Raw genomic sequence first — 24,646 nt, forward strand, 5'->3', positions numbered from 1 at the left:
GAGAGGGAGGGGTCCGGTGGCAGTGGGCATCCCTCTTGCCGTTTGTTGTTTTGGGAGGGGGAGCGCCGTTGACAGGAGGGAGTTGGCATCCTACCTGCCATTTCTTGGATCGTGGTACAGGGGAGTGCCGATAGCAGGAGGGAGTCGGCATCCTTCCTGCCATTTTTTTGGGTTCAGGGAGGGGGGAAGGGAGGCAGTGCTTTGTCAGGGGGAGAGGCTTTTTTTTTTTTTTTATTGGCCAAATATTTTGTGTGTGTAACACAGGCAAAATATCATTGCTATAAAAAAAAAAAAAAGTAAAAAAACAGGCTGACCTGTCAGTAACCAGGCAGACCTGTTGGTAACCCAGGTCTGCAGCAGTCGGGTTTTAGCATTTTGCATGGGATTTTACTAATTTGCATGGGTGGATCGGATCGGAGATTCATCGGACAGCAGTTTAGTGAATCGGGTCAGGGAACACGAACTATCGCAAAACCAGTAAAACTGGACTGATAAGTTTAGTGAATTTAGGCCATAGTCCTTAGATAATGAGTTCCCTTGAGTAGCTGAATTGAAGGAAACAGAAAGCTGATTAGTGGTGTGGATAGCTGCAATTCCGTCCAGATAGAAAAGTAATGCCCTCTTGCAGTCTAATGTGTGTAAAGAAGAATGTGGAGGAGGAAAAACGATGGTAATGTTATGAACTGATTAATATGAAAATCTGTAACAACTTTTGGAAGAAATTTTGGATGAGTGCGTAGGAGTACTTTATTGGGAAAAAATTGAAGGTATGGGGCATAGGTGACTAGTGTTTGCAATTCACTAACTCTTTTTGCTAAAGTAAGCGCTATGAGAAAAACTGTTTTCCAGGTTAAGAACTGTAGTGTAGCATATCCCAAAGATTCAAAAGGATCTTTCATCAACTGGTCCAAAACAATGTTGAGGTCCCAAGCTGACGGTGGAATGTGACGTGGAGGACGGAGGTTGTTGAGACCTCGTAGAAACCGAGAAACCAGCGAATCTTATGAAATTGGCTTCCCATCTAGAAAGTAATGGTATGCAGAGATGGCTGAAAGATGAAAACATACAGAATTGGTCTTAAGGCCTGAATCTGATAAGTGCATCAAGTATGTTAAAATGTGATTAATCGGGCAGCAAAACGCATCTTGAGCTTGTGGGCATGCTCATATGGAAAAACGTTTCCATTTTAGTTGATAATATTTTCTCATAGATGGTCGCCTTGCTGCCAGGAGAACTATTTTTACTGATGAAGAGACTGGGATATCAGCAAGGTTCAATTTCCATGATGTGAGATTGAGGCTGCGAAGATTGGAATGTAACAGGCAACTGTTCTGTTGGGATAGAGGAGATGGATGATCCCCTAATGGGAGTGGAGGAGCATCGAGAAGATCCAGGAGTATCAGGTATCAAATTTGTCTTGGCTAACGAGGCGTAATGAGAATCAGTTGAGCACCATCTCTGATGGCCTTCTGGAAATTAGTGAAATTGGTGGGAAAGTGTACAGCAGATTAGGATTCCATGGTACTGAAAAAGCATCTCTTGTGACTGCATGAGGGGTAGGTTGTAGGGAGCCCAGTGGATACATTGGGCGTTGGTTGTGGAAGAAAAGAGATCTATCGTAGGAGTGAAAAATGTATTGGACCACTTCTGGATTTAAAGTCCACTTGTGAGGATCAAGTTTGCAGCTGAGGGAATCTGCAATGATGTTCATCTTCCCTGGAATGTATACCACTTGTATTTTGGTGGGGGGGAGAGAGAGAGAGAAAGAAAAAGTCCATAGATGGTAGGCTTCTCTAGAAAGGGGTATGAACACTAAGCCCACTTGATTGTTCAGATAGAACATCACTAGTTGGTGATCTGTTTGAATAAGCAGCCGTGTGTTGAGAATCCAAGGGCTGAATGCTCGAAGAATATAATAAACTGCTCAAAGTTCCAGAAGATTTATGTGAAATTGGAGCTCTTTTTCTGATCACTGACCTTGAGTCTGGAGGTGATTGAGATGCGCTCCCCAACCTTTGTTTGAGGCTTCTATGGTAATGGTGAGTAGAGGTGGAGACTGGAATGGACATCCTTGTTTGAGGGATAGAGAGTGAATCCACCAGGAAAAGGAAGCTCTGACCTTGGGTAGAAGAGGAATTAAGGTTGCCAGTGATTGAGTCTGCCGAGTCCAACTGAGCTTGAGATGCCACTGCAGGGGACACATATGCAGTCTGGCATATAGTACTAGAGCAAGGTATGCAGCCATGTGACCTAAGAGGCACAAAACTCTGTGCTGGGACAGCAGAAGACTGCCTCATCTGGTTTGCTAGGGTAATTATTGTTTGATGACAACCCTCTGAAAGACAGGCCCTTGCAGAGATTGGGTCAAGTTGAGCCCCGATATACATTAGACAACAAACTGGTTAAAGCTTTTATTTGTCCGAGTTGATTATGAAACCCAGCTTCTGCAGAGAGTGCACTGTGGTCTGAGTGGTAAGAAGCAATTGCTCCCTGGAATGTGCTACCAAGAGCCTGCCATCTAGGTAAGTAAATACCATTTAGTGTTGTCTCATCAGGTCGGCTGCTACCACTGCCAAACACTTTGTGAACACACATGGTGCCGATGATAGGCTGAAGGATAGAGCTTTGTACTGGTAATGGTTGTTGAGGAACATAAATCTTAGAAATCTCCAGTGGGAAGGATGAATAGGGATGTGAAGGTATGCATCTTTGAGGTCCAAGGCGGCTAACCAATTGTTTTGTCTGGGAAGTGGGAGTACTGCAGGAAGTGAATTCATCCGAAATTTTTCTGTTTTGAGGTAAGTGTTTAAAGGAGGCCGATGGAGGATAAGTCGAAAGGGATGAGAAAAAATCTAGAATAGAATCCTTGGTAATGTTGTTGTTTGGGAACCTCCTCAATAATGTTGGTCTGTAGCAACAGGACGATTTCTTCTACCAGCTGAGGGATGTGATGATGTGGAATGTTGGATGGAGGTGGGGAAGTTAAGAGTGGGGATGGTGAGGAAGGAAGCTGAGGGCGTATCCTTGAGAAATGATCATTAGAACCCAAATTGTCCATGGTGATTTTCGGCCATGCTGAGAAAAAATGGATTAGCCGCCCCCCCGCCCACCCAGGTAGAAGGTCAAAAACTAGAGGCAGGTTTAAGCGGAGGGAGTTGGGTAGCTGGCAACTGCTTGCAGTCCCATGAATATTGTTTCTGAGCAAATGAGGAAGATTGGGATCTCAAAGGAGCGGTTCTGGTATAAGGAGTAAAACGTCTCTGAGAATAGTACTGTTGAAAAAATTGTTGATGGTGTGATATTCAATATGACAAAGCAGTGGTAGATCTGCAAAAAGGCTGGGACTGATCCTAAGGATGTGCTGAGAGCTCTCGCATAGCTGTGGAATCCTCCATGAGTTGGGAAACAGTCTCTTTGGTGAAAAAGTGAAAGCTACTATCTTCCAAACAAGGGGAATCCGCCAACCTGTCATGAAGTCTACCCTAAGGCTTTGAGTCAAGCTGTGCAGTGAGCCCCAATGGCGACCGCAGCAGTTCATAGGTATCATAGTTTTTAGTAAATGGAAAGTAGACTCTTGCAATGCCATATGGAGATCAGGAATTTCTTCTGCTGAAGCAGTATCCAATTGTTGTAAAATGGAATGGTGAAAATGTAGAATTTATAATTGATGGACCATGATTTTTGAGGTGAGCATGGAACCCTAATAGACTTTGCATCCGATGGAATCAAGAAAACAATCTTTCCCTGGAGTGGAATTGTATTGAGACTTCAAGGATTTAGATTTTTGAATAGCTGACTCAGATACTGTAGAGTGATGAGATAGCTGTTGTAAATCATGCCTAGGCACTTTTTCAACTTTGTATTTTAGTTCCAGCCACCTGGATGCAGTGGAAACTGATTGGGGCTTTTGCCAGATAGCAAGCTGTAGATCTTGTAGTATTTGATGCACTAGGAGTACAATAAATCCTTTTGAGGGAGTTTGGTAGGAATTAAGGATTGCTTGAAAATCCTTTTCATCAGGCAGTGTGACAAATTGGTTAAGACTTAGAAGAGTAGACACCTTCTGTAGGAATGGCTGGGTTTGGGAAGGAGGGTCTGAATCCAAAGGGGCAGACTGAGGAGAATCATACCAGTCCTTGGTAGGAGATATGTGATGTTGAGGTGAAAAACAAAGCAAAGTATGAGAAGACCACACAATATCCTGAAGATATGAGAAAGGTTCTTGGCACAAAAAGTCTGGGAAAGGACGCTGGTCAAAGCAGTCAAGGCACAGGTGAATATCCACTAAGGTGGGGGTTGGTGCAGAAGTGCAGCACTATCCTTCATGAAGTTTTGCAAGAGTGAGAAAAATTTTATCACCGTATGCATGGAACTTTGTTTTTATGGAGAAATTGTTGGGAGCAAATGAGGCATAGCTACCTGCTTAGGAAATATAACATTGTCAGAATCTTTGGTTGCAGACAGTGGCTGTTTTGTGCCTATTATGTTTGAGAAGAAATGAAAAGTTTACCTGCAGCATCTAGTATGGAGGTAGGAGAGGGCTGCAAAGCAGTAACAGTGTCCACAAGAGGCCTCCTTGCCTTGTCCTTTTGTTGTGAAGCAGCCACGGGCTGTTTCTGCTGGCCTCACACTGACTTCATAGAAACCAGTGGAGGAGGTGTTGTACTTGCTTCCCCAGCCGGCTGTTTCTTTTTACTGCTAGCCGTGGGTGCTGTTTTTGCTCTAATGGCAGCGACAGTGAAGCGCTTCCTTCTCCCGGCAGTACCTGACATGGGCCCTGAGGGGGAGGACTCAGCAGTGAAGAATATGGCCTTGGAGAATCTCTGGCGCTATTGGCGCAAAGTGCTGCAGTGGAGGAGCAGCTATCCATGAAGGAAGAAGTCTTTGCAGTTCTAGTGACCGTTAGGTTACTACCAGCAGAAAGACTGCTGGTTAACAAAAAATATCAGCATTCGTGTTTCATCTCTCTTTCTTTTTTTTTTTAAAGTTGAAGAAAATGGAGTGACAGCTTTTGAAGTGTCCTGTCCTTTTTTTTATTTTTTTAAAGAAGGAATAAAGAAAAAATGCCTAACCCTATGAGAACAGAATTCCTATTGTTATTTTATTTTTATGAAAAGACAAGGAGAAGGGAGAGCTTCGACCTGTGCAGAACCTGGTCAAAGAAAAAACTGAGTACCTAAGAGGTGGAGCTCGTTAGGCAAGGTGTCCACACATGCTCAGAAGTAAAAAAAACAAACAAAAACTACTACTGTATCTAGGGGAGAGCACCGGCACGCAGGCTCAGTCAGAGGTCTTCGCCAGCAAGTATTCATTTCCCCTGCTTGTCTCCAGAGAATTGCATATCCACAATGAGGCACTCTCTGCCAGTATCATCTGGAAAAACAGATTCTAATTCTGTCTACCAGGACTCCTGCGCTCTGAGTGGGTTTGGGGTGATCATTTCCTTGATTCCTCCTGAGATTGATGCCTTAAAAACCTTTATGCCTTATTAAGATAAGAATAAACCAAGCACCTATTTAAAACTCAGTAGGAACTGTGTACCTGCTTGTCTGTTTTAATTAGATTGAAAGCTCTACAGAGAAGGGATTGTCTCTTACCTGTTTAATATACAGCACTGCATGTGTCTAGCAGCGCTATAGAAATAGTAGTACCTACAAATATCTCAAAGGTGACAAACTGACTTGAGAATGGCCACTTCTGCTTTGGCATATATCACCTGACTACTATCGAAAGAAAGCCCGATTTTGCCAGAGATTGGGCATAGATACACCCTTTCTTTTTAAACCATTCAAGACAACTAACTTCTGCCCTGTGATGTTTGAGAGGGAGGACTTAGTCTTCAGAACTAAACTCAGATTCCAAACAGTATTTTTTATACTTGACTCCTAGAGGATAGTATCCATCTAGAAGAGTAGCAAGAGAGCTTCTGTGCCTGTGTCCTTAGTGTCTCACAGAGTTGTGAATTTATCTTCACTTCAATTTCTTGTGGAGGAGGAAGACTGAAGAATAGATCCTTCAAGGGGAAGTGTCTCTCCCCAAAAAGTGAATTTACAGAAACAGTGGTGGACGTCCAGATCTTGTCACATTCTTTTTTTTTTTTTTAATTCTTTATTCATTTTAAAACTTTCATCAAGTGTACAAATATTCATAATAAACACAATTAGTTTGAGCACTTGAACATCTTATCATTATAACTTATAATTAAAAATGTAGCCCTCATCCCACCCTCCCTCAAATCCCTCTATTCATTGTAAGATCATATATTTGAAACCCTCCCCCTACCCAATACTAAATGGTGTATAATTAATAGAAAAATGGCATTTAATCATGACAGAAAAATGTTAATGGCTCCCATATTTTAATAAAATTTTTATAATTTCCATTCTGTACCGCTATTGCTCTCTCCATTCTATATATGTGACATACTGAGTTCCACCAAAAATTAAAATTAAGCCTACTGTGATCTTTCCAGTTATTAGTAATATGTTGGATGGCAACTCCAGTCAAAATCATTAAAAGTTTGTTGTTATACGCTGATATCTGACTCTTTTTTCTCATAGACATTCCAAATATCACAGTATCATATGATAACGCTACATGGTTTTCCAATAAACAATTTATTTGATCCCAGATTGAGTTCCAAAAGGCTAAGATATGGGAACAGTAGAATAAAAGATGATCCAAAGTCCCTACCTCCAATTTACAATGCCAGCACCTATTGGACAAGGAACTATTTAATTTTTGTAATCTAACTGGGGTCCAAAAAGCTCTATGTAACAAAAAAAACCAAGTTTGTCTCATAGACGCTGACATTGTACAGCTCATTCTCCAAGACCAAATTTGTGGCCATTGAGATGCTGAAATCTGATGCTTAATCTCAATGCTCCAAATATCCCTCAGACCATTTTTAGGTTTGTTTTTTTAACCAAATCACTAATAGATTTATACCACTGTGCGGCCTGGTGACCCAGAAAGTCCGCCTGAAAACATAAGAATTCCAAACTGGACTAAGTATTAAGATTTTTCCATTCAAGGAACCCCGCCTGAATGGCCTGCTTCAATTGCAACCAGCGAAAACATTGTGATTTATGAAGCCCAAATTTATGTTGCAATTGTGTAAAATCCAGCAGTTTACCATTAGAGATGACATCATTTAAATTTCTAATTCCTGCAATAATCCAATGTTTCTAGACGATCTTGGAACCACCAATTTGAATCTTGGAGTTTAGCCATATGGATTGATCAGTTGATTTATTTATAGGAATAGCTGTTAAGTTACTAACAAATCTTAAGGTTGTCCATGTGTCCATTAAAATTCTATTTTCTTTGTATAATCTGGGCATCTTGATACTGAGAACATGAGAAAGATGTAAAGGAAACATGAGTCGCCATTCCAAATATAACCAATCAGGAGTATATTCAATGAGCTCCGGGAGGACCCAATACATATCTTGACGTAAAATATAGGCCTGATGGTACCTATAAAAATTTGGAAATTTACCCCACCCTCCTTAATTGGCTTTTGCAAAGATACTAAAGCAATTCTAGGAGTTTTACCAAGCCAGATAAATTTGATAATTATTGAGTTCAATTTTTTATAGAAAGACCCATGAAAGAATACTGGTATCATACCCATTTGATAGCAAACCACAGGCAATATCATCATTTTAACAGTTTGGACTCTCCCCCACCAAGATAAATGTAATGGATTCCAATGTTCACATAGTTATGTAACCTTTTTTAACAAAAGTTTTTCATTTTCTTTTACCGTATCATCTACTGTATTTTTAATCCATATTCCTAAATATTTCAATCCATCCTCCTTCCAAACAAAAGAAAATGAATCAAACATACTTTTTAAACAATGTATATTGAGTGGAAGAATTTCAGATTTATTCCAATTTATTTTGTAACCTGAAAATTTACCAAACATTTCTATCAACTCTAATAAACAAGGAATGGAGGAACTTGGATTTCTCAAATATAGTAAAATATCATCTGCATAAACTTGTATTCCCAGTCATTACGAGGAATACCCTGTTATCTCCTTTGTTTGTTGGATAGCTAACAACAGGGGTTCTAAAACTATATTAAAAAGCAAAGGAGATAATGGACAACCCTGTCTAACTCCCCTATGCAATTGAAAACGATCCGATAAATTATTATTAATATATAATCTTGCCATAGGGGAGCTATACAAAGTTTGAACCATTTGAATAAATCCTGGACCCATTCCAAACCACTCCAATGCCTGATACATAAACTTCCATTCCACTCTATCAAATGCTTTTTCCGCATCTAAAGATACGGCAAAGGCCAGTTCATTCATATTTTTAGTTAAATTTAATGTGTGAAACGCCAATCTAGTGTTACTAGAAGAATGTCTATTTGCAATGAATCCAGTTTGGTGTACATCAATTATGAAAGGGAGAGCCTTAGCCAATCTCAAGGCCAAAATTTTAGCTAATAATTTTCCATCCACATTAATTAAAGATATCGGCCTGTAGTTTGAAACCAAAGTGGGATCTTTATTTGGCTTTGGCAAAACAATAGTCAAAGATTCTGCCATAGTACCTGTAATACAACCCTTATTTAGTTGAAACTGATATAAATTTAATAAATGGGGTAGTAAAGAATTTTGAAATGTTTTATAAAATTCCACTGTGAAACCATCCCCGCCTGGAGCGGATCCAACTCTAAGAGACTTCAACGCTGTTTCTAATTCTTTTAATGATATAGGCTCATCTAAACTTCTTTTCATATGTTCAGGAAGTTTTGGACCCTCTAATAAATTTAAAAAATCCACACCATTTTGAACTTTATCATCATAAGACTCGGAAGAATATAAATCTTTATAAAAATTAAGAAATTGATTTAAAATATTATTAATCTGAGTATGTGTATTTCCTTTTTCATCTTTTATTGCTATTATTTTTGCTCTTCTTTTTTTTACTTTAAGATAATTTGCAAGTAGTCTTCCCGCCTTATTAGAACTTCCATAATACAAAGTTTGCTGGGAAAACAAATCTTTCCTCGCCAATCTTGAAGAAATCTCATTATATTTCCCTTTTACGTTTAAAAGAGCTTGTAAAGTATCTTGCTGCCATTTATCAACTAATTTAGATTCCAAACATTTAATTTCAATTTCCAAATCAGTAAATTGTTTAGCAAATTGTTTCCTTATATGTGCCGAATATGAAATAATATATCCTCTCATAGTAGCTTTAAAAGCGTCCCATAATATTTCAGTACTAATACCCTCAGTAGTATTAATTTGGAAAAACTCAGATACTTTTACCTTAAACTCTTCAAGAAAAGCTGAATCCACAACCAGGGGCGGAAAATTTCATGGCGACACCAGAAAGTATTTCTTCTCAGAGAGAGTGGTTGATCATTGGAACAAGCTTCCAGTGCAGGTGATCGAGGCAGACAGCGTGCCAGACTTTAAGAATAAATGGAATACCCATGTGGGATCCCTACGAGGGTCAAGATAAGGAAATTGGGTCATTAGGGCATAGACAGGAGGTGGGTAAGCAGAGTGGGCAGACTTGATGGGCTGTAGCCCTTTTCTGCCATCATCTTCTATGTTTCTATTAAATCTCCAAATTGATCTATTTAAATCCTGTTTATCCAATCTACATTTGATCCAAACCCCTCCATGGTCCGACAAAATAATTGGATCAATGGAAGCATGTGTCACCTGTTGTACCAAAGAGTTTGAAACCAAAACATAATCAATTCTTGAAAAAGATTTATGAACTTGAGAAAAAAAGGCAAATTCCTGATCATTGAAATGAAGTATTCGCCATATATCTTTTAAATCACAAGATTGCACCAAATTCTCTAGCCCTAAAGATTTTATATTTTTACTTGGTTTTTTATCCAAAAAAGAATTCATTACAGCGTTAAAATCTCCAGCTACAACTAAATTAGAAGCAGCCAGTGGGAGTATTAATTGTTGAAAGTTTTTGAAGTAATCATTTTGGTTCGAATTAGGGGCGTAAACATTAAACAAAGTCAAGGTATTATTTCCCATTCTCATTTCTACATTAATCCACCTACCTAAGGGATCAAAATCTATCAATTGAAAAGAAGCAGAACAATTACTACTTATTAAAATGGCAACTCCCACTTTTTTCCTAACTGCAGGGGCAAAAAAACAATGTTTTATCCAATCCCCTTCGAGCTTCTTTGATTCTATATCCGATAGATGCGTCTCTTGGATATAGTATATATCAGCCTTCTGTTTTTTCAAGAATGTAAGCATTTTTTTCCTTTTTACTGGGTGATTGGGGCCATTAATGTTAAGTGAAAATATTTTAATCTCCATTATATATATTAATTATTAAAAAGAATAAATAAAAAATTAAAGTATTATTATATACCATTTTCCATATCAATTCATCTTGAGTAACACACCTTCCCTAATTAACGATATACCCATTATAAATTCCCCTCCCACCCTACATAATGACATAGATAACTTGTCACATTCAAGTAGAACCGATGTTTTAGCATTGTACTGTGGCTTTCTTCTTCAGAAAAGTGTGGCAAGATCTGGACAACCAACCAATCATGACACCAGCCACAGAAGCCTAAGTGAACATACATATTTACAGAGGCTTCAAGCTCTAACATATCTCCTACATTGCCCCTCTTTAGCATCACCAAAGGCTATATTCACCTGACACCAAGTATTCTGCTATATTGCTTTATCCTTCCTGGAAAGAGGCTAAAAGCCATTCCTGATTGGCCCTCTTCAGAGAACAGATCCAGGCTTCTAGCAGCAATATGCACAGGAAATTGGATGTTAGTCCTGGTTCTACCAGGATATATAGCCCTTTGGCTGAAAAACCTGCTTGCCTTAGATTTTCACCAAGTTAATATAAGGTTCACTCACAAAGTTGCCCTACCTTGCACTCTAGTAGAGACACCTTACACTTAAGGGGCTCAGAATATTCCTCTGAGTGATAATGCTGCCAATCATGTATGCTGCTGCCATGTCCTGCAGAGGAATGTCATCCTAGGCTGAATCTGATATATTTAGCAAGAAGCCCAAGGGCTACTATATTCCCTCAGTTTGTTCCCATCAGCAACTAGTGTTCTCTAGCCTGCCATGACTTGGCCTGACTTCTCCCAAGCTAGAGTCCAAACTGCTAAAGTGCTACATGGATGACTTTAGCTCTTGGCCTAGACTGCAGCTGTTGGTTCTCCACCAGCACCACTGAGCAGCTGAAGGTAGAACTAACCTCCTATGATGGAAGTGAAGTCAGCTGAGATACTTTTCCTCTGGCTCCATCTGCTGGCAAGGAGATATAACCTACTCATTTGAACTGATAAAAAGAATTAGAAGCCAGTCAAGGGAAATTTGGGGGTTCCCCAAAGAAAACAAAGCCAGAGAAAGGAATAAAAAGCAAGCTAATAGGCTGATGGGCTCACCACATCCACCACCTGCTGTAGACAAACTACTGATTCTATTAGCGGCTAGGCAAGGTTCTTACTGGCCCACTGAAGAATCAGAGTCTCCACCTACAAGTAGGTGTGCACAACCTATCAGTTCTCTCTGGGCCAGTCCCGAGGAATGCTAAGAAAATTAAGCTTACTTCAAACCTCTCTTTTTTGTCTATTTATTTTTAAAATTTGTACAAAGAAGTAAGGAGAAAGGGTGTGGAACAAAACCAGTCCTTCTAAGGGCTTCCTGATATGGTGAGGGTCTCCTCTCCCATCACCCTAAAAGTGCATCCATCCCTGGCCAGTTCTCCAGCTGGGCCCAGAAGCTCTCTCACCAGATCAGTTTTCTGCTGCAAGGAATGCTTGTCATCATCAACTGGAGATAGAGAATACTGAAGAACAAGAATCCACATGATGCTTTTTAAAAAGCAGGGTTCATAGCTATTGTCTGTATCTATCTGCTGTCTGAGGGGTGTAACCAATTCTTTCTAGACTGGTCTGATTGATGAAATAGAATGTTTTTTTATGAGACTCCCCGTGAAAACAAACTATAGAGAAAAATATTGTACTAATTGTTGTATCCTCATTGTCTCAGTATGCTAATTGAATAGACTAGTTTTAATCTTTTTTACTGTACAGCGTTTGTTCACAAATATGAATCTTTTTCTGTCATCTGTTTTTTCATATACTTGCACTGAATTCCTGTGGCAGTGCTGTACTATAATAATTTACCCACAATTTAATTACTTACCAGGGCTACATTCTTGGGCTACCAGATTAAGAACTTCAACGGCTGCTGGACACTGCTGTATGAATTCTTCACAGAATAAACTATCTTCCAAAAGCTGGGCCATGACAAGGCATGCTCTGGTAACAATATTAGTATGGCTTCTATTAAAGTGCACACAGCTTTTATTTGTAAGCAAGTATGAAACATTTCAAATTCACTAGACACTTTACAGGGAACAAAAATGATGATTAATATACCATGAGCAAGTACAATAACAAAATAAGGAGTACTGCAAAAAAAAAAAAAAAAAAAAAAAGGTTCATATTGTCTCATGGATTCAGAACAAATCCTGAACTTAAAATTCTTAGTTCTAGACCGAAGAATATGCCAGTTGTTAAGCAAAGCCTCCAGTTTCTTTATATGCCTTGAATCAGTTATTTTACCCTTCCAAAAATACATGGACTTGGGAGCACACAATGAAGATACTAAGTAGTAAATTTAATACAAATCAACATGTAATTAAACTTGGACATTTGCTGCCAGAGAATGTAAATACCCACAACTTTTTGGATCCAGTCACTGATTTTGTCTCCAATATCTCCCTTGGGAGGGCATTCCGGGAATCATCACCCTCTCTGTGAAAAAGAATTTCCTGACATTTCTCCCAAGTCTACCGTCCCATATCCTCAATTCAAGTCCTCTAGGTTTTACCACATTCTCTGGCAGCAAGGTTTAAAAAAAAAAAAAAAGGTTTGGACAAGTTCCTAAAGGAAGGGACTATAAACCTTTATTAAGATGGGAAAATCCATTGCTTGTTCCAGCAATAAGCAGCATAAAATCTGTTTTATTCTTTCAGAATTTTGCCAAGCATTTATGATCTGGATTGGCCACTGCTGGAAAACTGGGCTTGATGGACATTTGGTCTATCATAGTTTAGCATGCTTAAGTACTTACATACTTAACATTATCCATTTACTATACAATATAGTTCATGTGCTATTATTCAATGTCACATTTTCATGAACTCCCATCCCTTCTCAAAACCTAACGCTTCTTACCTTGTTCTGATCTCAGCAAGGAGTCGAACCACTGCCATTACTGAAGTCGAGCCATCTCCTGTTGCAGGAAGTGAGGTATGAATAGATAGACTTCCTTCCTGTGGGAGCAACATGGACTGGACTGCCTGCACTACCTTCTCAGTAATGGACAACTTATGAAGAGGCAATGCCTGAGAGGAGTGATTGGACATTGGTGAAAAATTAATTTCAAGTGTTAATGCAAAAGAGAATGTATGTATTTTATTATTTTGAGTTAATTTTCACTACATACTCTAAAAATAATACTTTACACAATTGAACAAAAACTGTAAACAAAATAAATTCAATTCAGCATGCCACAGAATAAATATTTAGCAATCTCTGTCAATTTAAGACAAACAAGGAAAACAAAAAACATACAAATTAAACATATATGAGTAATTATGTATCATTTCTGACACAGTATCAGTTGCTTAATTCCCAACAAACATGAGGTAATACCATAGGACAGGCCTGCACAACTCAAAAATGATCTGGGGCTGAAATGAAGTTGGAAAATGTAACGAGAGCCGCAGGTAGTGGCCGTAGCTCGAGGCACCTGGAAGTGCACGGATGTTGCCGTGATGACATCACGCGCATGTGTGACATCATCACATTGACAAATGCACATGCACAGAGGCCTTCCAGACGGGCCCTAAAACGCCAATAGGGGGTGCCAGCAGGGAAGAGGGCGGGAGAGAAGGAGAGGCACTGGCGGCGGCTGATTGCCTACAGCAGATTTCTCAACTACTTCAAGCTAAGTACCCCCAACCATAGACCTCCCAAGCTCCGCCCTAAACCCACCCAAGCTCTGCCCCTGAACCTCCCCCCTTTATTAATTGTAGTGCAATTTTTTCCTTTCATTTTTCACACAGCAGATATAAATTCTCAAAACTGACACATTTCGATCATTAAATTGAAAATAAAAATTTTTCCTACCTTTGTTGTCTGGCGATTTAATTAGTTTCTGGTTGGACTTCCTTCTGACTATGCATCCAACATTTCTTTCACAATCCAGCCCCTATCTCTTTTCCCTCTGCTTACCCTCCCCAGATCCGGTGTCAGTTCTCCTTTGTACCTACCACCACCTTTGTTCTAGGTCTCCCACTCTCTCCCTCCTTTGTTATGATCTTGCATCTCTCTGTTCTTCCAAAGGTTCTCTCCCCCTCTGTCTGCACCTCCCATAGTCCAGCATCTGCCTCCTGTCTTTCCCTTTTGGTCCAGCATCTGCTTCCTGTCTTTCCCTTTTGGTCCAGACATCTCTCATTGTCTTTCTTCTGCTTACAAACCCCCCCCCCCCATATCCAGCATTTGTTCTCCTTTCTTCCAGGTCTTTTTCTGCCTCTCTCTCCCTCCTTGGTCCAGAATCTTTCCACCTCTCTGCAGTCTCTTTCTCTCTCTTCCTTCTAGACACCCCCAAGTCCAACATCCGCACCCCCTCTCTTCTGCCTCCCCTTTGTTTCAGGTCTTTCTGTCTCTCTCACTGTCTTCCCCCTCCCCAGGGCCTGGCATCTCTTCATCTTTCTTCCTTTCTCTCCAGTCTTCCTGTCCATGGCTCGACTTCTCTCCCTCATTCTCAAATGTCTTATCTCCGTGTCCTGCCTACAAACCTGTCTCTGAAGTTTCCAACAATAACCAAAACTTTGCTTCTCCAACGTCCCGCTCCCTCTGCCACAACTTCTTTCCATGCGCCGCGTCCCGCCCTGCCGGAAACAGGACGTTGCGGCAGAGGGAGTGAAACGTAGCCACTTGAAAGCTTCTGGGCTGGTTCCTGTCAGTGTCAGTGGGATAAGCTGGCAGCGCTGGCACGGTAGTTGAATCCCCATGGCAGGAGATCAAAGTGAGAGCTGTATCGGGCACGGGCCATATGTTGTGCAGCGATTTTTGAATTGACTTGAAAATTTGGACAGTGGGGGGGGGGGGGGGTTTATTTTCCCTACTTTTTCCCTTCCGTTCAGAATTCACAGAGTGCAATTGTAGACGTTTTTATATTTCATAAATAAATAAAAATTTGAATTAAATTAAATTATATAAAGAAATTTAAGAGATATAGTCTTAGGGACAATTTGTGATGTACAGGGCAGGGCTTATGGAGACTTTTTAGTCTGATGATGCCATCAAATGAATCCCTGACCAGGGCTAAACCGCTCATACTGACTGTACTGATGTCTCTATCATCTATTGACAATTAATTTACCTTTTACCACTGTGTCTTCTTAGTGGGAGTTTAACAGTTTTTTGCCAATTATTTGTCTTTTACTATTACAATATGCCAGCAAAATATAATAATACAATTCACAAAAGATGTGCCTTCAGATCCTCCACCACTAACACCTCAAAGTCCTTCTCTATGACCGCACACAATTCTGTACTCGATCTTCAACTGCTGGAAGAAGGGCGCAGACCCACAGGCTCTGGAGTGGTCTGGTATGGACTACATGAAATCATCATGATGGGCTTGTGTATCCAATTTATAAGGCAAGCAACTACACTTCTCCCTCCGAATCTGCAGTTTCAGTATCCACAGATTCGGTTATTCGTGATTTTTTGGGGGGGAAAAGAAAAGAAACGCTGCATTCTGGACCTCCCCGGACCTTACATGGTGGTCTAGCAGGCTTTCGGGGCAGGAGTGATCTTCCTAAACTTCTACCCCAGGCAGATCACTGATCCAAAATGGCTGCCGTTTCCCGTAGTCTCTCGAGACTACGACGGGAACTCCCTTCAGCCATTTTGTATGAGTGATCTGCACAGGGCAGGAGTGTAGGAAGATCGTTCCTGCCCCGAAAGCCCGCTAGACCACCAGGCAAGGTCTGGGATGCCTGGGGGTGGGTCAGAGCCAGCCCAAATTTTCAATATTCATGGGCTGGCTCTGCCCCTAACCCCCGCGAATATTGAGGGAGAAGTGTATTTGTTAATAAATCTTTGCTATGGTACCTGCTACTTAAATTAATACTTCGTGGGCGTTATTTTAAGTCAGCTTACCTCAGATCTGCGAACATATAGTCTAGACAATGGAACAGTCAATGTGTCAGATGCCTTGGAGGTCTTTCTACAGTCTATTGAGGGAAATCTGACTGTAGCAATACCTTCTTGTTCATTAATAGATGCTACAACTCCATCACTACCAGATATTCCTCTACCCAAAACCTGCAATGAAATTGAGTTAAACCTGGTTATATACAACAGAAAGACTAATTACACATTGCACTTTTAAAAATCAAGGCTAATTTGTCTTGCAAATTGAGCACCATGCTTTGCAGCAACAAGCATAAAATTAGCACTAAGCGATCGATCAATGGTATTTATTTGAATATGAGAAACAACTGAAATCATACCCTATAGAAAAGCATTATCATAAGCTGCTCAAAACACTAACTTGGTCAGTTTAATTGGCAATGATATCGGGCTTCACAAAACATCTGCTACTGTCTTGAATTATTTCAAGTTTATTAGTATTTTGATATACCGACCATCAGGGTCAAGATACGAAAGGATACGAAACAAAGGAAAAAGAGGGGAGGGGAAGATTTGTAAATTATATTGTATAAATAAAAATAAGGGAAGAAGGGGAGGGTAAAATGGAAGGAAAGGACAGAGTATCGCTTCCTAGAAGCATTTTTGTTTTCCCATGTTTATTTGGGGATTCAGTTGGAATTTTGATAAGCTTCTTTGAAATAATAATAAAAAAATAATAACAGTTTATATACTGCAGGACCGTGAGTTCTATGCAGTTTACAATGATTAAAAGGTATTACAGATCGAGTGGAATAAACAAAGTTCAGAGTTAGTGAATAACAGTTCTAAAGATCATTTGTTGAAGACTGAGATTGTATAGGTCAGTTACCTAAGTACTTCAGGAACAGATGTGTTTTTAGGCGTTTGCTGAATTTCCTACAAGTAGTAGGCACGAGCAGTTGTTCCAGGTCTTTACCCCATAATGCTGCTTGATGTGAGAAAAGATGTTGGTGATGACTTAAATTTACAACCTCTAACCGGTGAAGAAACAAAGTTCGGATGTGAGGTTCTCCTGAATCTGTTGGTTTTGAAGGAGAAAAGGTCTATTATATATTTAGGGGGCTAAGCTGTAAAGTACCTTGAAGCAAAAACAACCAAACTTGAATTTCACACGTGCCTCCATTGGCAGCCAGTCCAGAAGTCGATAGGAAGATGTCACGTGATCAAACTTCTTCAGTCCACAAAGTAACCTAACCGCTGCATTTTGTACCAGTTGCAATCGCCGCATGTTCTTCTGGGAGAGTGCCAAGTAGGCGATGTTACAATAATCGAGTTGACTCAGTATGAGGGATTGTACCAGAATTCTAAATGATGAGACATCAAAGTAAGCTCTGATGGACCGAAGCTTCCAAAGGGTGAGAAAGATCTCTTCTGATTCCAATTGCGTCTAAGCATTGTAATAGTTTCCCATGGTCCACCAAGTCGAAGGCAGAGCTCATGTCAAATTGCATGATTAGGGCGTTGGGGCCCTTACTAAACAAGTAGCGCACATTGTCCAGGATAGACGCAATTACTGTCTCAGTGCTAAACAGAGGCCTAAAACCAGATTGAGTTTCATGCAAGAGAGAGAACTGGTCGAGATATTCCATCAGTTGGATGTGCACCATTCCTTCCATGATTTTTACAATAAATGGGATGGATGCTACTGGTCTATAGTTGGTTACTGATGTTGGTGATTCTTTACGATTTTTTGGAATTGGGGTTATTATAATATGACCATTACTAGTGAGGAATTTTCCATTGTTTAGGTTATTGGTTAGGTAATTCAATAGAGATAGTTTAAAGTCTAATGGAGCTGCTTTCATAATTTCGGGGGGGACATGAGTCCAGGACACAGTATGATTTAGAGTATTTGTTATATAACTTGATGTAGTTATTCCATTCTAAATTGTGGAAGGAACTCCAAATCATGTCCGCTGGTATTTCATTTCTTTGTGTATCAGTTGATTGATGTTCGTATTCGGCAATTATCGAGTAGTTATTTCTTAGGTTTTTAATTTTTGAATCGAAATGTTGTGCTAGATCATTTGCTGAGGGTAACTTGATGTTATATGCATGGGTTGAGTGTAGCGTGTGGTGTCAAATAAATTTGTAACTATGTTGAACGGTTATTTAGTATTAGTTCCTTTTGAGCTAGTGTTTGATGAGTTAATTAATTTTGGATAAGTAAAATGTTTTACGTTTTTCTTTTATCTGTTGTTTGTAGAGTTTTATGTTGGATCGCCAGTTGTCCCGGTCTGACAGCTTTCCCGTTTTTTTCCAGATTCTTTCTAATCATCTTACTGATTGTTTCATTGTTAGGAGTTTGATGTCAAACCATTTGTTGTCTTTGTTTGAACAGCTTTTACTATTTCTTTTAGGGGCAATTTTATCTAAAATGGATGTGCTAGTTTTCATCCAGTGATCATAGAAATCAACTCCTTCTTCTATCTTCGCTTGTAGATCATATTGTGACCAATATTCCTCTGGGTTGTTATGGCCCCTTGTGAGGTGTTCTCTTTTTGTAAGTGGGTGTGTCTTAGATTTTAGCCTAGTCCAGAATAGATTGAAATAATAAGTGAAATGGTCAGACCAGATATCATGATACCAAGTACTGTCCGAAAGAGAGATGGGAGGATTTAGGATCTCCTTTATGGACATCGCTACCACATCTAAATGATGGCCTTTTTCATGTGTTTGAGTGGGTGAAGGGAGATTGTAATTGAGTAAAGAAAGAATGTTTTTTAAAATCTTTCGCTTCTAGATTGTCTATTTCATCTAGATGTAAGTTTATGTCTCCCACAATTAGATTATGTGATGAAGTGATTGAGTTATGTAGGACAAATTCGCAGAAGTCCTCTCTAGCTTTTGGCCAGCTTTTCGGCGGAACATAGAATAATATACAAGAAAGGGAATCTTCTAGTTCCTTATTGCTAATTTTACAGGCTAATATTTCTAATTGGTTGGTCATTTTGGAATCCAATAGTTCAACTACAAATCCTTCCTTGGCGACAATTGCTAATCATCCCCCTCTTCTTCCATCACAATTTAGCATGTGAATTTTAAAATTATCTGGTAGAAGATCATTTATTATTGGGTCATCTTCAGACAGTAGCCGCGTTTCCATTAGGAAAAGACAGGCTATTTGCTTGTTGATGATCCAATCTTTAATTAAAAATGCTTTGTTCCTAACAGATCTGGTGTTAAGATATGCACAGGGAACGGAAGTAGATGTAATAGGTTTGGTGGACGTAGTGGTTCTGATAGGTTTTACTTCCCTTATCCTTTTATTTTTTGGGGTACGTTGATATCTTCCGTTACTCGAGATTACATCGATATGGTTTGCTTTGTCTTCCTGTTGGTTAATTATAAGCCTGATGGGTAGATCAGGATAATGGGCTGAGTGTAGCTGTGGATAGAGTGACTTAACATCCTTGATATTATTGCATATTAGATAGATTAGTAGAATCAGTAGGAGTTGCATGCTTGCAGATTAAACTGACTCCTACTTGTCCTAATGGCTATTTGGTGTTTCTGTTACTTCCAGTTTCTAGGATAATTAATTAGCAGTGAATCAGATGGCACTAGATCAGATTCAATAACAACAGTTAAATTAACAGTTAAATTAGTTAAATAGCAGTAAATCGGATATCTCTAAGTCAGATTCGATAGCCACAGTTAAATAAACAATTAAATTAATAGTTAAGTTAGCAATAAATCAGGTAATACTGAATCCGATTCAGTAGCAACAGTTTTAAAGTTATGTGCACCATAGGTTGTCTTGTATTGTGAGTGCAGGCTGGAATAAAAGAACCAAAGTTGGCAAACTGAGGAGGGTAATCTTGGTTCTGAGGTGATTCAGCCGTGCGCTCGAGCAGTGGCAGCGAGTGCAGGCTGGAATAGATAATACAGACTTAGGTTATCTAGACATGCAAATAATTAGGTTATCTAGACATGCAAATAATTAGGTTGACCAGTTATGCAAATACTTATTAGTTTGACCAGTGGAAGGAGGCTTCTTTTGCTCCGCTCAGATGCTTCGCAAAGGCGCGTGCTAAGACACAGGTGCCTTTGCCTTGCACCTTAGCCGATGTGCCGAATGGCCGAGCGCCATTCGCTCCTTTGGAATTTAAACTGTTCCCGGCAGGCCTGGGATGGGCGGAGCAGGCTCTCATGCCCAGCGGGGACGGGGCAGGAATGAGGCTCCAAGGCTGAGCCGGACCCCTGCTGCTGGAGTCGCTGAAGGGCTTCTTCCCTTTGCAGGTCAGGGCTGGTGAGTTTCCCCGCTCTGCAGGTGAGTTCCTCGGCGTCGCCGGCAGGACCTCTCTTTCTTCCACTGCGGGTCAGGCTCCGAGGCTGAGCGGTCCCGCAACTGCTGACATCAGGGTTGGTGTGGGTGTCTTTCCCTGCTCTGGCAAGTTCAAATCTGCTCCCGGCAGGCCTGGGATGGGTGGAGCAGGCTCTCACGCCCAGCGGGGATGGGGCAGGAACGAGGCTCCAAGGCTGAGCCGGACCCTGCTGCTAGAGTCACTGAAGGGCTTCTTCCCTCTGCGGGTCAGCGCTGGGTTCCCTCTGCAGGTCAGGGCTGGAATGTCAGGAATGTCTTAAGGAGTGTCTTAAACTTACCGTATTTTCACGCATATAACGCGCGCGTTATACACGTTTTTACCTACCGCGCATACCCCTCGCGCGTTATATGCGTGAGCGCGGTATACAACTTTTTTTTTTTCAATCCGATCGGCATCCCTCCTACGAACCGGTATCCTCCCCCCCCCCGCTCACCCCTCCCCCGCGATCCTACATCCCCCCCCAGCACCGCAAAACATGCCTTACCCGATTGGGCACCGGCACCAGCACCAATGCACAGGATGTGCCAGTGCCAGTGCCCGAAGATCCTCCCTCGTTGGTTTGGGTTGGTTTGGGCTGGGCTGAGCTGGGCGGTGCGGTGCAGGAGAGATCCTCCTTCTTCCTGCGCCGGGCTGGACTAGGCTTTGAGCATTTGCGCATGCTCAAAGCCTTCTGGTCTCGCTCTCTCCGCGAGAGAGAGCGAGACCAGAAGGCTTTGAGCATGCGCAAATGCTCAAAGCCTAATCCAGCCCGGCGCAGGAAGAAGGAGGATCTCTCCTGCACCGCACCGCCACCTCAGCCCAGCCCAAACCAACGAGGGAGGATCTTCGGGCACTGGCACTGGCACATCCTGTGCATTGGTGCTGGTGCCGGTGCCCAATCGGGTAAGACATGATTTGCGGTGCTGGGGGGGGGGATGTAGGATCGCGGGGGGGGGGTGTGTGACGTGAGCGGGGGGGGAGGATGCCGGTTCGTAGGGGGATGCCGGATCGGATTGAAAAAAAAAAGTTGTAAAACGCGGGTAAGCTAGCGGGGGGGGGGGGGGAGGATGTCGGTTCGGAGTAGGCGGGAGAGGTTTTAGCATGCGCGGTATACGCGTGTGCGCGCTATATTAAATTTTTTTTACATAGATTTGAGTTCCCCGCGCGCTATACCCGTGTGCGCGTTTTACACGGGTGCGCGTTATATCCGCGAAAATACGGTATTTAAGGAATTTTCAGATCAAAGATTTGATGGCATTGCATTCCAAAGGACGGGCGCACCAACAAAGAAAATTGTATTTCTAGTATAGTAGATATCCTTAATAGGGGGGGACTGTTAGTAAATTCTGGTTAGTGGACCTGAGGGCCCTGGATGGAGTATGTGGAGTAAGATATTTCTAGGAAGGCTGGCTGATGAGAAGTCTTGATCTTAAAGGCTAAGAGAAGAATTTTGTAAGTTGCTCTATAAGAAACTGGTAACCAATGGGATTCTCGAAACAAGGGAGTAACACAGTATATGATAGCACAAAAATGGCCCAGTCTGCCCAGTAGCAATTTTTCCACTTTGGTTGAAGCAACATATAAATTCCCACACTGAACACTAGCTTCCCACCCTTCATGTCTATTAGCTGAACTTTTAACCCTTTTCATATCAGTCTCAACATTTGTTACAGAGCCACCAACTTCTTCACTATCCACTATAAACTTCCTCAGCAGACTGTGCTTCCGATTATCCAAAAAAAGAGATTTCAATGTAACAAAAAGCAAAATAAAACCAAGCATTACCTGAACTTCCGAGCCTATTTTAATCGTCTCTTTAAATCCACCAAGAGCGCACAAAGCAGCAACGGCCTGCCGTGCAATTCCTTGTAACTTCGCAAGTTTTCTGCCGCTGCTGTTGCCATTTTCCAGAATGCTCTCTGCATACTTTCCTAGCTGTGGGATGTACATCAACGCCCGAGACAGAACCTAAATCCACAAACCCCCCCCCAAAAGGGATGAGAAAGGGATTACAAATGAATTTTACTTAAAGCCATTATATATTACAGCACTGAGATATAACTCATACTGCACAAAACTTACAACAAGCTCAAGTGGGACTTAGCGTAACCATTTTCTTTGTCTTTAATTTATAGAGAAAACTTTTATTAAAAACTTTTTGAACAGGAACATAGCATGGTTCCTAAACAAACAAATCACATGAAGAAGCCTGTGAAGAAACCACAAATAAGATCAATATACAAGAACAGTCCCCAAATACACAAGTACATCTCCTGTTCTTCATAATATCCCCTACTCCCAAATAAACATTACCAACTAGTCTCCCCTCAACTATCTCCCCTACCAAATAAAAAAAGAGGATAGAAGTCAACAAAATCAAGTAACTGAAGAAAGGAGGGTGTCAATGTGTCGCTGATTTTTAAAAAGATTCCAGAGAAGTTTTGGGAAATTACAGACCAGTAAGCCTGACTTCAGTGCCGGCAAAAAGCAGTTACTTACCTGTAGCAGATATTCTCACATGTGGGTGATATCATCCAAGGAGTCTGATACGGACATTGAAAAAGTGTACAGGCACTTTTAAAATGAAAAAATCTCAAACTGTCCATACTGTGCATGCTCGAGTGCCTTCCCGCTCGCTGCAGGGCTTGCAGCACCTTCAGTTCAGTGACTTTGCTTTATCTGAGGACAAGCAGGCAGCATATTCTCATATGTGGGACTTTCTAGCTGCCAGGCTCATGCCTCTGAGAAGAGGGTTTTTGATAGCTACCTGTTTGGCTGAATGAATGTCCAGGCAACAATGGGATGTGAAGGTAGGAATTGAGGACCAGTTGTCCTCAATGGAACATAGATGAACTACTGAAGTTGCCATTGCTTGAACTTTATGTGCTGTTAACATGGCCTTCAAACATCAGTTTTGTCTGAGAATAGCAAAAGGAGATACTAGCCTAGATGCACAAAAGCTTTCTATGGCAGCAAGACTCGTTAGAGCAGTCTTCTGTCATGGAAAGTTCTCCTGCTGATGCACAAAAGGGTTCACTGAAGCTGCTACTGATCATCGTAGCACCCACCAAGAACCCTATGCAAATGAATTACAAGGAGCTCATTAGTATTCTAATGTGTTCTCCTTGCGATTCTCCAAAGGGAACACCCCAGCACCAAATAATCAGTGCTGCAATTTTCCAGTAGCTCTGGAACTGCAAGTAGCTGTTGTACGACCATACTACACACATACAGCAGCCGCTCCCAATAAAATAAAAATACATAAAATAACCCACCCCTGCACATAACAATCAGCAGGAGGGATGCCAACTCCTTCCTACTGAAAACCCTACCCCTCTCTGACGATAGGTAATAGGGATGATAGGGATGCACACTCCCCAACCGCCCCCCCCCTCCAATGATAGGAAGGATAAATGACCACGCCCTCCTACCTGAGGACACCCTCAACCCCCTCCCACACACAATAACTTTTAGATGAATTTCGGCAAGAGGGACGACAACTCCCTCCTGCCTTGGCTTGCCTCTTCAAAATGGCTCGCCTTCCCCTTCACAGTGCATCCTGGGATGCACGAGAAGAGGCCTAAGGCTCTGACTGGTCAAGGTGCCTAAGGCCCCTTCCTATGCATCATGGGATGCACCGGGAAGGGGAAGGCCAGCCATTTTGAAGAGGCACACCAAGGCAGGAGTGAATAGGCATTCCTCCTGCCGAACTTCATCTAAAAGGTACAGGGGGGGGGGTTGAGTTGGTACTGTCCTCAGGCAGGAGGGAGTGGGAATCCCTCCAACCAATTGTCACTTGTGTGTGTGGGGGGGGTGGAGGGGAGGTTTCTTCTGGCTCGCTACTGCTTTCCCTGATGGTTGGGCTGATCACTTCTTTGAGGAGTCCTACTGGCTGAGCTGATCGGAGATTCCCCTACTGCGATCAGCACAGCTGGGAGAGCAATGGTGGTGGGCAGATTTTGACAGGAGGGATGGGGAGGAGGAGCTGTGCCTAGCGATTGCTCTTCTGAGTAGGAAAAAGCAAGAAGACCCAAATTTCCACACAAAAAGAAGAGCAAATCCAAAGA

The 24,646-nt window shown here is 41.5% G+C and overlaps 1 protein-coding gene across 4 annotated transcripts in view; it reads right to left on the reverse strand.

Annotated features, from left to right (window-relative positions):
- HECTD4 (HECT domain E3 ubiquitin protein ligase 4) overlaps positions 1–24,646 on the reverse strand; it is a 492,696-nt gene that overhangs the window by 175,955 nt on the left and 292,095 nt on the right. For all 4 annotated transcript variants that reach the window (XM_033956861.1, XM_033956860.1, XM_033956862.1 and 1 more), the window contains 4 exons: positions 22,365–22,547; positions 16,240–16,404; positions 13,240–13,409; positions 12,203–12,318 (listed from right to left, as the gene is read on the reverse strand). In XM_033956861.1, the coding sequence (XP_033812752.1) occupies positions 12,203–12,318; positions 13,240–13,409; positions 16,240–16,404; positions 22,365–22,547 (634 nt within the window). The remainder of the gene's footprint in view (positions 1–12,202; positions 12,319–13,239; positions 13,410–16,239; positions 16,405–22,364; positions 22,548–24,646) is intronic.

Source organism: Geotrypetes seraphini, chromosome 8 (genome assembly GCF_902459505.1).
Source record: "Geotrypetes seraphini chromosome 8, aGeoSer1.1, whole genome shotgun sequence".
In the NCBI taxonomy this organism is placed as follows: Eukaryota; Metazoa; Chordata; class Amphibia; order Gymnophiona; family Dermophiidae; genus Geotrypetes; species Geotrypetes seraphini.